This window comes from Anthonomus grandis, chromosome 16, assembly GCF_022605725.1.
Source record: "Anthonomus grandis grandis chromosome 16, icAntGran1.3, whole genome shotgun sequence".
NCBI lineage: Eukaryota > Metazoa > Arthropoda > Insecta > Coleoptera > Curculionidae > Anthonomus > Anthonomus grandis.
In genome coordinates this window covers 5,710,019-5,724,064 of record NC_065561.1, presented here as the reverse complement: position 1 = coordinate 5,724,064, position 14,046 = coordinate 5,710,019, and the positions used below count along the sequence as shown (strand labels likewise).

General features: G+C 29.2%; 1 protein-coding gene across 2 annotated transcripts in view; it reads right to left on the bottom strand.

The window, feature by feature from the left end:
- Positions 1 to 14,046, bottom strand: part of LOC126745931 (adenylate cyclase type 5) — a 652,711-nt gene that overhangs the window by 437,529 nt on the left and 201,136 nt on the right. For both annotated transcript variants that reach the window (XM_050453997.1, XM_050453996.1), the window contains one exon: positions 8,970 to 9,038. In XM_050453997.1, the coding sequence (XP_050309954.1) occupies positions 8,970 to 8,972 (3 nt within the window). In that variant the 5' untranslated portion in view covers positions 8,973 to 9,038. The remainder of the gene's footprint in view (positions 1 to 8,969; positions 9,039 to 14,046) is intronic.

The following is a 14,046-nucleotide window of genomic DNA, read 5'->3' as shown; positions in this document are numbered from 1 at the left end:
GGAGTTTAAAAGGTAAAAATTAATTAAATATAAATTTCTCTTATTTAAACTTTAAAGGTATAATCCTCGATAATACAATACTAGGGGACTTTTCGTCAAATTTTTAAGAGGGGCAATTTGTAAATTCTTTATTATAACCGATTTTAAATTTTAAAATGCAACTTGAGCAATGACAAAGGTACGACAACACGTATGTTTTTATATGTTACAGCCTAGTCAGTTACATTATTTTCACATCCTGGCAAAGGTCGGCCTTAACTAAACAACTGAAATTGTGTTGTCAAGTCAGTTCACAGTTGTTCAAGTCCAATTGGTCTATTACGACTATTAATAAAGAAAATTCACCCTAAATGCTTAATTTAGTAATGGCACTATTCATTTCGCGTTTATGTGAAATAAAATTATGCAAATTTCAAACCATAATAATCATATTATTCTGACCCGGAAAACATAAACTCAATATAAACTTATTTAAAGCAATTTGCCATTCGATAATATTGGGGGTAAACTTGCTAATATTTTAATGGAAGTTAGCTGTAGTATAATATTGGTTTACTATCATACGCACGTTTGGCAAAATTTATACATGGACTTTTGCCTTAAAAAAAACATATAATATGTTTTAGTTGCATTTTGTTGTACCTGTGATTCATTATTATCTAATATGAATTGAATATATCTTAACCAAAATAAAAACCAAAAATGTTAAAATAATAAAAATTAAAGATCGTTATTTAAAAATGGAATAGGAACCCTATGATTAAGAAATAAACTATTTAAATTTAGATGAGCTAGTCGTCGCTGATTTTAAATTATTTTAAAATCATTCACGATTATGGATAACAAATACACCAAATCATTACGAAGATAAATCGGTGCGAAATGACCCTACAACCTAAAAAACTAAAGTAAAACTAAGATGAAGATATTTCATTCTCTTCAAACCCACGTATTGAATTGTGTTCATTAGAAAATAATACTGTAGATTGAGTACAGGTTTAGGGTAAGGAGGAAACACAAGAGAAAAAATGCAGGAGACGGCGCATGTTTCATAAAAATGCAAAAATGAAATTTGATATAATGCTATTTAGATTGGTGTGTAGAAAAATCAATCAAACAATTGCAATCAATTATACTTAACGTATCAATGAAATAGCATTTTAAAGAGGAGTACGAAACTAAGTTAATTAACTAAAAGTACCCAACACCAAATATACTATTATCAACACTCCACCCAACAATAGCAATTTAATTTTTTTAAGAAAAAGACCATAGAACAACCTATTGACACCATCTGGCAAATAGTTGCATTTTGCAAGCACATTTGAACATCAACAAATCTAAAGCCTCTTTGAAGTGATGCCGTAAAATTCCACTGTTTAACAAATTTGTCTTTATTTCTAGTCGAATGGAAATGTTGACCAGGAACAAAGAAGGCTCTTGAGTAAGGTAACTTTCCAGTTCATTAAGAATGGAGTAACGTTCTATTTAAATGGAATATTAAAAGAGAACCGCAAACAAGAGTTCTGATTTTTTTGTATTAAATTAGAATGCCGCCGTGAGATTAAATTTTTGTTTGTTCTAAATAACATAAGTGGGCCTTTTTTACTATTTAATTTGCGATTGAGAAGTCGTTTATATTGTTTAAGTCTTCGTTAAAATTCTGTTGAAATTATAGAATTAGAATTCTTGTCATATGATTTTGAAATTTTGCATTTTCAAGTTTACGTCACCGGCAATGGGCCACGTTGTTTTAAATGTATGGGTTAACGCCGCCCTTATAAATTTAACTTATAAAGGCAAATTGTATAGTACATGTTTTCTATATAAACACAAAGGCGTTTTGCGTATTTCAATGTTTTTCGCTGTGTCTTATCTATTAATATCATTTTCAGTCCGCCGTTTAAAAAAAATTATGCTGTATTTTGAAAATGGTGTTTGAAAATGAAATCTCCCCAAAAAAAATAGAATCAAAATCAGAAGCAGAAGAATATATGGTACTAGCAAAATAACTCAATCAATCAATCAATGCTTTATTGTCAAGAAATTGTTACAATTTGTAGACAAAGCTGTAAAACAAAAAAGACACAAAAATACAAACAAAACACAATTAAAAAAAAGAAAAACAAAACAAAATTTAAAAAAATAAATAAATAAATAAATAGAATAGATTATCTACAATACATACAGATTAATACAATTCAAAAAAAAAAGATCATTAAAAAATCTGTATGATTTTTTATGCAATGTATTTTTTTTTGAGATCGTCAACGAGCATTCCTCTGTATTTAGGACATACTATGTGCATTAAATGGTTTGAGTAAATTAAATTTAAATTGCATGTTACACGAGTACATGATTTACATTAATGATGTATGTATGTACAGATATAGGGTAACAAGTTAAAAGCCTACAATATGAGGAACTAAAAAATAAATAAAAAAAATTACGTTGTTTTCAGCAATTTTTAATTAATTTTTTTGGTTCCTCAGATAAAGCCAGTTTAAGTTTTCATATTTTCCTCCTGGATAGAAAAGGTATCGAAGATTAGACAAAAGATTATTCCACCGTTGTAAAATAAATGCTCATTAAAATTATATTAACATCACCCACCTCTCTACAAAAGGATCTACGTGACTAAATATATTCTCACTTTACCGATGCAGCAATGGAAAATTAGGTTATACGACCGGTAAACATCTGTAGACAGACTGTTCTGTGGCGTTCGCCCTGTTTCAAACTACGACGTGAAAAAGTAAAAAAAAATAATTTAATTGATTTATTTAAAATATTTGTTTTACTCTTGTACTAATATTAAAAAGATAATATAATTCATTATGATTTGAAAGCCATGTAGAAAATACTGACATACTTAAGTTTTTTACGAAAAATAAAAGTGCACCCGGCATAAAAGAAAAGCTTACGATATTCTTAAATAAATAAAAATTTAATTTTTTATAATACAGTAAAAATAAATAAATAATGTTTGGACTATTATTGCCATGACGACGAATGAGTAAAAGGGTAAAATTCAGGGTATGAAAAATTCAAAAGTTACCACTCCATAATGGCCCTTGTTGATTTATTCTTTTCAGAGCATGCGAATTACAATAGATGAAGCTTTTTTTCTTAGCAATTTGTGTTTAAAATTCGCATAATACATTTCATTACTTGTATATTCCACAGTGTGTACTTCTAAAATTATTTGTAAAATTGATGAGTTACCATCGGGTATGTACTAACTATTTGTAGTAATTAATTTGAAGGAACTAGACTTTACATGATTAATAATAAGCATGTAAAGTCTAGTTCCACACCGTTCCACAATAAGATTTTATGCAGGATAATAGTACAATTTATGGAGTTTTAAACTTCATTAGCACTCGTTACACATACAAACATGTGATAAAAGAAATGATGTATCTATCCTGAAATATTAGTTTTTCTTACAGGATCGAATTCAAATAATATATGTATATCCAGATTTGACCTACATAAATTAATAAAAAATTGTGGCTTGGAAAAACTAGGTGACCAATTCAATTTTTTTAAAAAACAACTTAAAGAATTAACTAATTGTCCTGAAGAACAAATAGGCGAACTTAAACATACTCTGTCTCAATTTACATCTCGTCTTAAGGAAAAGTGGAGTCAGTCACATCGAATTAAATCTCGATTTTTTAAAAATATTAAAGATTGGCTAGAAATTTCAATTGGTTTTACCCAACATAAAAATATATCTGCAAAACGGCCGGGTCGTCCAAAATTAGCTTTTGAAGATTGCTCTAATCGAAGCAAATGACTAAAAATTGAAAATCTTAGAAAATATGTGTCAACATGTCAGCTTGTATTTGCCATGAAAATGAATTTGAGGGCATGTGGACAGCTAGCTCTCAAAGTCGTTAAAGAAGTTACTCGCTCACCTACATGTGCGTCTAATTACAGAAATGCCCTAAACAAATACACGACTCGACTTAAGATGTCTGGAGAGGAAGCTCTTTCGACTATGGTTGAAGCCAAACTGACACGGCACCAATACAACGCTATTTGAGCAAAAGATCCAGAGAAATTCCCGTCATACAAAACAGTTCAAGCAGTCAAGGAATCTTGTTACCCAAATAATATAACTGTTACAGCAACATCTGCAGAAGTACCACTTCAAAAGCTATTAAATCTTGCTACTCAACGTTTTGTGCAATTGCAAACTCAAAACTCAAGAAATGCGTTTACTATCTAAGTGGGGATGTGATGGTAGTTCCGCTCAGATATCCTACAAACAAAAATGTATTGGCACAGATGCAGATGATTCAAGCGTTTTTATAATGGCGTTTGTACCTCTTAGGTTGTTAGATGGTCAATTCGACAGCAACAATGGCAATATAATTTGGCAAAACCCACGACCATCTTCCACAAGATATTGCCGTCCGATGAAGATAATTTTTGCCAAAGAAACAAATGAGCTTTGTATTGCACAAGAAAATTAAATAGATTTGGAGAATCAACAACTTCAGTGCTCCCTTAAGAACCAGGTCATTTAAGTGTGGCATCGACTAGTTTTTACACGGTGACGGTAAAATATGTATTGCCTTGATCATCACTTCAACGTTGTTACATATGCGGAGCTAGCTCTAAAGATCTTAATTCTATCGAAATCTTAACAAAAAGTCCAATACCATATGATCCGTCCATATTACCATTTGGGCCATCAGTGCTTCATTGTTGGATAATACTGTTTGAATGCCTCTTGCATATTGGATACAAACTACCTGTAAAAAAATTGCAAGAATAAATTTAGAAATAATTTAGGATTAATTGTCGATAAACCTAAGCCTGGTTTTGGCAACAGTAATAATGGCAAGAAGGATTTTTGGTAATGCAAATATTGCATCTCAGATAACGGATGTAGATGTAGAGCTAATAAAAAAATGCATGCAATTTTAATTACAATATCAAGTGGCTTTGATGTCAATATTGAAAATTTTGAAATGTTGAAAGTTTAAAAATATGCTCTAAATATAGCGAAGTATTTTGTACAATTATAACTTTAGTATTACATTCCTCCCACTGTGCACATGTTGCTAATTAACGGACCAGACATAATTGCTTCCTTTTTGTTGCCAATAGGTCATTTATCGGAAGAGGCTCAAGAAACTCGCAATAAGCATTTTAAGAAATATCGCGAAAAACTATTCTAGAAAAACATCCCGCGAGAAGTCTAATGAAGATGTTTTTAATTTAATGCTTATAACTTCGGATCCTCTTGTGACTAGCTACAGGCGACTTCCCAAAAAGATTTCAAGACATCCTCCGAAGAAAGTTTTAGGCTTAGTAACAGCCCCACACATCGAGGTATCTAATATGTCCATAAGTGATAGTCAAAGTGACAGACTAGGTGATAGTTCTAAATAAAATCAGCATTTGGTTTTTGTATTTTTTTCTTTAATAATTACAAAACAATATTTTATGTGTTCATATAATTTTTTTTTAAATTAATTCGATTAAAAATGTTTAAAAGCTATATAAAATTCATTACTCTGTTTTTTTTTAAAACCTGTCTTTAATTATTGATAATTAGGGCATCTAAAAGAATCCCTGGAATTACTGCCAGTTTTTGGCCCCACTGTGCGACGCTTCAGAAACATTGAAAATGATAAGCTACAAATAAATATAAGTGCTTGCAAGAAAATGATAAAGGCTCTAAAGCTCTTGGAAATGTATAAGTCTAATGTTGCAGCGTATTGATCAAAAAGTTTTTTTATTAAATGAGATCAAAGGTAAATAAAATAGAGATAAAATGAACTGTATGACTTGTCAAATACTATGTGTTAAATGCGTTATTTTTGATTTTTTTAAAATTTATATATCAGTATAGTCTTTGTTTTCAAATTAATAAATGGAAGCTCAATTAATATATTTTTAATCCCAATTTTTCAGTTTGCTTGTAATATTTTATTAATTTTTCGTTTAAGTTAAATTAAAATTCTTTTTCTGCTTTTCGGAGGATTGACACATTAATTTTTATCAACTAAAGACAATGAATCTTATTTTAGAACTTATAGTTCTGTATTAAATTTGGCTGACAACAAGGGGCGGTAAGTAGGAAATTTCTGTAGCTCATCTAAACGTGAGATCTCTTTGCAGCATTCTATTTTTCCATTTAATTTTATTTTTATTAAAATAAGACAAATACTCTATTCATTCCTCGAATAAATCATAGTATAGATTATTTTTACTTGCCAAATAAATAAAGCAACAGTTTTTAATTTCAATTAATAATATTATATAACTAAAATACAATTGTATTGCTCATCTTAAATTTATCAATGGATCAGGTATTTTAAATAATGGCAGCTTTTTTTGCTTATTTTTGTCTTAAGGTTTTTTGTAATCGGCTTCTTATAGGTCTTTTAGCTTTATTTTCCATGCGTAGCTAACGTGACGTTTCTTTGTTTTGGGTTTAAATAGGGAATATTTTACTTGTCAAAATCAATATCGATTTTTATTTTCGGCTTTAATCTGGATTTGGTTCCCGTGTGTTGGTGGAAGCACACGTTAAATTTTATCGCCCACTGAAAGAAATAAAATGGTGTAAGTCGTCTAAAATATGGCTTACCATTGATTGATTAAAGTGTCTTTTACTTTATTAAGCCACGACTTCAGAACAAGTTCAGAAATTATAAATAAGATATTTAAGGAAGCTGCTCCAAAAATTATAGAGCTTAATTTAAGAAATTAAAATGTCTGAATCCTTATAGTCCTCAAAGTTATATTAGTAAAAAATGTTATCGTTTTCTTTTGATCTCAAAATTATTTTGAAACACAAAATCTTTGACCTTAGCTTATTTATAAAATCCAGAGCACATTTTTCATAAGCATTTTTCTTGATTCAAATAGTAAAAAACAGAATTATCTCACATAAAAATTGCTCAATGGTATGTTATATTATAAGAAACTACACAAATGATTTAAAAATGTATTACTCCCTAATGTTTGGCTACTTTTGTGTAAGATATAAAATATCTTATCAATATTAAACCCATACCCAATATCATTTAGTCAAAATCTGCTCTCTTTTTAAGAAGTAATATGTTCAGTTATTTTCTAGGTAAGTAACCCAATTTATTTTTTGCAACGAGTTTCCTAACCCCATTTCAAGCCACCAAAGATTCGATTACCACAATTTCCGATTGGATTCGGTCAAGCCGTAATGAATATTCCAGGTCAGCTTTCACTGGATTCTGGGTATATGACGAGCATATTTCATTTTCATAACATGTTTCGAATACATTGCCAGTCTAAAATTTGCTCGTGTTTACAATATAGATATGTAAACGAACAACATGGAAAAGGTAAACGAAAAGTATTACTAATAATATGTCTAGCTACATAATTAACTTATCCAAATATTCAATTAATATAATTTCTTTTTATAAAATATAATAAACTCTAAGGAATAATTGAGGTCTAAGAAACAAAATGTCGACTATATATTATTTCTTCTTTGTGGCTCCTAATTTCCTCTGCATCTTGTAAGCTGGATTAAAAATTCTAGGCTTTTTATGTGCCGTTACTTCTAATTAATTTTTAAATAAATAGATTCCCAATAAAAAATAATTTTGGTTCCTATGAAAATAGTAGCTTATGGTCTTCTAAAGTAATCTATCTAATGAGATAATTATATTTTAATGGTTCTCGCCCATGCTTCGATTTACCTTTCTGAATATATTTTGATAAATTGATCATATACCTTCTATATGTGGTTTATAATTATATCAAAATTTATTTTAATTTTTGATAGTTTTGTGTAGGAATGTACTCCCTAAGATATTTTTTCATTAAAATCATCAGGCAGGTGAGAGGGGCTATTCTTACACACAAATAAAAAAAAAATACAATACGTATTCTGGTGAAGTCTAAATGTCTTGGTACAGGAACTTGTTAAGTATATAGTATATAGAAGTATCCTAATTCAGAGATATGAATCAATAAAATTTCTGACCCAAGATAACACACGAATCAATATTTATGTGGCCCAGAATTGTGCAAGCTATTCTAGCATTCTTGCTGGATTTTGTCGCTTGCAATATCAGACTAAAACTTTTACTTTTATATCTGGAATAAAAACCGGGAACTAAAACAATTTAAATATAATTAAAAGAAAGACAATGAGAATAGAGATATGCTTAAAGATACATTTTTAACTGTTCTATATAGGAGATAGATTAGTTTATTTTATTTTTTTTTCGACTTTTGAAACTTTTCTAATATTAGTTTTAATAGTAATATCGATACTGCATGCAACTTTATCTTTTTTTATTATTAGTCGGCTTAGTTTGATATGTATATCTTCTCAATAATTTCTAATAAATTTTTTTCTGGTGTTGTTTTCTCCTAAATAGTCTTTAGGTTAGTATTTATAGTAGAGTAATGATTTTGAGAGCAGACTCTACTATTTGTTTTCCATAACCATAAGTTGGCTTAAGCCGTTAAGTTTTTAGTTAAGCTAGTTCTCGTTACCTAATAAAGCGCGGACTTGAGAAATCAGTTTCAAACTTTAAAAACCAAACTTTTTTTACAGAAAAAGCACAAAACTGATATTTTTAATTGTGAGTTGTTTCACATACTGCACGAGAAACTATAGTTTACTTACTTATACATTTTACTACATTTATGCTTTGTAATTTTTACGATTTCTAAATGAAGTAATTTCAAACGTAAAGGCCCAGAATTAATATAAATAAAGCTCATTTTAAAATATATGTTAAATAAAATCTATTTAAAAAAATATATAAAATTTTAATCAGCTTGTACCTCTATATAAACTAAATGAAAAATTGAGATATTTTTTATTGCTGGTCTCTAGTATCTCTCATTATTATTTTTTTAATTTATTAACTTAATGTACTTTATAGGTGAACATGTGTAGCGAGCCTATATATACGTATTTATACATATGCATATTTACTCACCATCTTTATTTTTTCCTATTGGTATTCGAGGTGAGTAATATACTGGCTATGGCATCATTGCTGGAAAACCTGTAAATAGGATACATTCTTTAAAAAAAACGTTCTAAAAATCATAAGTTGCTTTATTAATCAAAAGTTCTTCGCGTAGTATGCTAAATATGAACCAAATATGCCTTTCCAGACTAAGTAATATATCATATTAAAATTTAGAACTCAAGCGCCCATAAGTTAATTCAATATTCACAAGTTATTTTATTATAGTAGTTAAATATTTGTAGATGGTATTGTGGCTAATATACTGGTATAATGATTAATAAATATGTATACTATTGGACAAACGTAAAAAAACTTTTAAAAATTAGATATAATTTGAATATGCCGAGAGTAATGCATATTTATACATAATAAAAATCTACAATATTTTTAAAGACTTTATTTCGGTAAAGTAATAAACTATATAATGAAAACCAAAGATTTTACCTAAATAAACAAAATATTCTAAAGACAAAAGTAGAGAAACTAAATTTTTTTACTAAATATTTGAACATAGTACTTATTTCTAATCTAATAAAATTAATAGTGAGTAGAGTATTCTTTATTGACAATCACTTCTCGACATCGGTTTGGCATATGTTCCAAAAATTTCATAATGGTTTCCTCTCCAATTGTATTCCAGGATTCTTGTAAAACTTTTATTAGATCATTTTTATGGCTGTTCTAATATTGTCTTCTAATTTCTCCCAAATGTTTTCAATATGGTTATGATTCCATAACCCTAATCTTTTCTGATAAAACCCATTCTTGAATTACCTTTAATTTATGTTTAAGGTCGGAGTAAATGTGCAAGAGGTAATTAAATAAGCATTAATCTGCACAGAGTCTCGATGTAGAGTGCCCATTTGTCCCTCAAATAGAATATCATTTATTGCGTTTTACACAGTTGTTGCATTTTCTCAAGTTCAACAGCCCATACACAACAGATTTTTTGGTAATTAATCGGCGGCTGCTAAAGCTGTTGGCATGTTCCATTCTGTAACAAAATGTATAATTTATATTAGAAAAAGTAGAAAATTAATATTATCATTCTATTGGATAAAAGTGATACATCATTTACATTAAGGTATTTATTTCGCTTTACTTTCAACGCTTTGTTCTTTTGCAAATTCCAAGAATACAAGCTAAATGAGAAGTTATTACAGAAGGATTTAGCAATCGAAAATATGTTTAGCTTTACGACTTACATGGTACTTCCAAACCTTTAAGAAAGCTCATTTCGCCGAAATACTATAATGTAGGTTTCTGTCGCTGTCCCATTTTTTTTACTATTCTTTATTCGCTTCAACTCTTTTTGGAAATTGTTACGTAATGAGTTAAACTTTTTTACGAATTGACCCTTATCCGCCTTAGTATACTTTATCCGTATTTGCAAAGTAACTGGTCATACTGTTACTCGACAGTATACTTCTCTTCGTATTTGCGAAGTCGGTAGTCATACTGTTAATCGACAATTTTCTTTTGTCGATTACTATGATGCTTTGACTTCACATTCCACAGCACTGGCAAATTTTTGTACATTTCTATACACTCTAAAATAAAGTTCCTTTCCTTTTCTTGGGAAGTCACCTTCACAAATTTCAAGAGCTACGCTCCGACAGATGTTCGACATAGAACTGAATAGTTATCGTGCAATATTACCCACAGACTATAACTTTTTTCTCAGATTGCGCAATAAATATCAAAGCAAGTTTGATTTGGTCAATAAATTGCACAATATTTTAATATTATCCACAGGCAGTCAATGATATTGCGCAATATGAAATATTGTGCAATAATATTGATAGTCTAAGGGCCGCTTTAGTGATAGTATTGATGACCTATATTAAACGTTTTTTAAAATATTTTAAACGCCACGTACTGTTTGCAGGTCATCAAACAATCATTTTTCTATTCTATACGGGGGTTTTTCTTAACAAATTTGATTTTTTAGAAGAGGATCGACTTTATTAGTATTAGCATAAAATAAATTTGGTAAATAGTAATCAAGGGCGATTTATTTTATTCTGCTTTAATATTACGTTTGACTACGATTAGAAACTAAATTCTAGACCATTATCTTAACCCTCAAATAAACAAAACTTACATAATTCTTATAATTTCATTTACTAAAATTATATAGGGTGTTGCGACAAAAATAAGCAGAAAAGGTAAAGTGATCCCCGTGATATATATTAGTAGCCCCGAAGGTATCTTGTTTCGAAGTTGTTTTGTTGCAATGAATTTCGGAAATAGTAAATTATGCAATATGCATTTTGTTTATTGCTTGGCCTATATATAATAAACCTATATAAAAACCATAAGATTATCTTACAGAAATCTCCATTTTCATTTCAGTTTCGAACAAATAAGTTTTAAAAATATCAAATTTTAATTATGTTTTTATGCCACTAACATAAAAACTTATCAAAAAATTCAATTATTAATTTTTAAAAATTACTACTACAAAAGCTTTTAAAGAAAAGTTTTAAAATATTATCTTTGTAAGTTTCTTGAAACCATATTATTACCTACTCCAACAAAGGAGTTTCTAAAAGTTTTTTAATTTAGTTTTAAATTACTCGTACAAGAAATAATGGTCTCATGTTAACCTGAGAACGACGCCGGTATATATTTTTAAGTCTTTGTTTCTGATCTAGCTACTTGTATTTTAGATATACAATTTTATTATATGATATTAATAGTAGGTGAAGTTTTTGGAAATTTTGAATAATAATTAATATTAATTATAATTCAAGTATTAAAATTAATTGTACAGGGTGGGGACTTTAACTAGAATAAATTCGCTAAAGGCTCTTGAAAAAAATCTTTCAGAAAAACGCAAAAACATGTCTGCAAAGGTGTTTTGTTGCTTTTAAAAATCTATTAAAAAAAATGTTGCGCTTACAAAATGGTGAAACTTAACCTTAAATAATGTTTTCAAATAAAGTTGCTTACCCGGTGGTACCGACATTATGAATGATGCAATTAAAAAAGGCAATAATTTCTGCCCAAACATTGATTTGAACTTGCATGTGAATTCTTTAAATTATACTACTTTTAGTATACCTTGCTTTATCTGTAAACAATACAGTACTAATAAAGTTTACACAATTTTATTGCTGATTTATAAAATAACCAGTTTAATGTAATAGTTATTTTTAAATGACTTCAAGTACTTATATTTAACAGTATCTGGATATGCCAATAGTTTGTGAATCCTCACTGAAAAATTACAATATATAGCATTTATAATATTGCATATTTTCCTCTAACTGCACCCACCGTATGTAGGCACTGTTCCTCCCGTAGCATCTATGACCACTAACGACTGAAAAACAAAGTTTTTTTTTAATTTCTTATAAAAACAACAAAGAATTCTATACCGGCATATAGTGTGAATTCTTACACAAGATCACAAGCTTGCTGATTATTCTTCTAACTTGTATGAAAAACATGTATTCAAAGTAAAGTTTATTCAACATTAATTTTTATTATTTTTTTTAATTCATTTATTGACCTTGTGCTGAGCACATTTAGTCACGAAAAACCTCTATATATAATTTTTAAGTACTTAAACTAAATCGGACATAACAAACGACCATGCCAAGTCTGGGACTCGAACCCAGGGCCACACGACTGCTAGGCAGGTATATACCCACCGCGCTGCCGGGGCATCATTAATTTTTAAATATTTTCTCCGAGTTTAAGTTGCATTTTTGCTTTACTTTCAAAATAAAAATAATAGAGATACTTAAAAAATAGCTTTTAACTTAATATTATATATATTAATTTTATTATATATAATATTTTTATACATATACATTTTTTCTCCTTAAAATAATATATATAAATAATAAACTTCTAATAAATGCCCTAAAAAGCAAAAAACCTAATGCTTAACTCAAAATTATAAGGTAAAATGAAAATCCTGCAGTTTTCCTCCACTTATTTATTAAACTTTCAGTTATTTAAAATTCCCGACATAATTCGGATCATCGGGGGATAAAAGGTTTAAAATTGGTATCAGATATACGCCCCAGGGATGGATTCCATGTCAAAAAAACCCTCTATTTATTATTATTGTTTTTTTATTTTATTATTTGTTTAAATTCTGTTCACAAAGAACGAACAGTATGCTGATTGAAAGAGCATAAAGCCAAATCCCTATTTTCACCAATATGTGGATCTTTTGTTTTGAAAGGCAAGTCTATTACATATTTCAAGGACGAGTTGCGAAATGTTGTTCTCCTAAAAAAAGTGTCACAAAACTCCGCTTCAGGAGATAATATTGACTTACTAGGTACACTCTCAAATTTCCAAAATTTCTTTATATTATTATCTAAAGATTCAAAAGCCAAACAATATAGGATTGGAAAACACGAATTATTTTCCAGCCAATTACGACGGTTATCATTTCCTATGGCTAACCAACAAAAAAACGGTTTTGAAAAATATGGGTTTACCATCAGGGCATAAAATAGCTTTACTTGGTTTCAAAATTAATGGAAACATTTCGGCCCCCAATAGAAGATCAATTCTTCGGGGCTTCCAGAAACTTTTATGAGTAAAGACTATTTCATTCGAATGTAAGTTTTCTATTTCAACGAACTGGTTTGCTATATCTGTACAAATTTCAGAAAAAACGAAAACCTTAATCAAAATCTGTGGCGCAAGCTTAAAGGTTGGTTCTATTACACATTTAGCTCTACCTTTCGAGAAAGTGTTATTACCTATACCTGCCATATTTATATTGCATTTACTACGCGGCAAACCCAACCGGCAACTACAACTCTAGGTTATGAAATATGGTGCAGCGCTCGAGTCAATAAGTAATAAAAACAACTCTAATTGAAACAAAATTTCCCCTAGATTCTACAATTTCTACTACGGCTATTGCACAATCTAATTAGTAAAAATGAAACAAAAAATTTGGATTCCACTAGAATCGTACACACATTGCCATTATCATTTGGCATCAAACTTCACACTGGAGGTATACCGACTGCACCCCTCATGATGCTATTCCATTGGTATCTTAGTA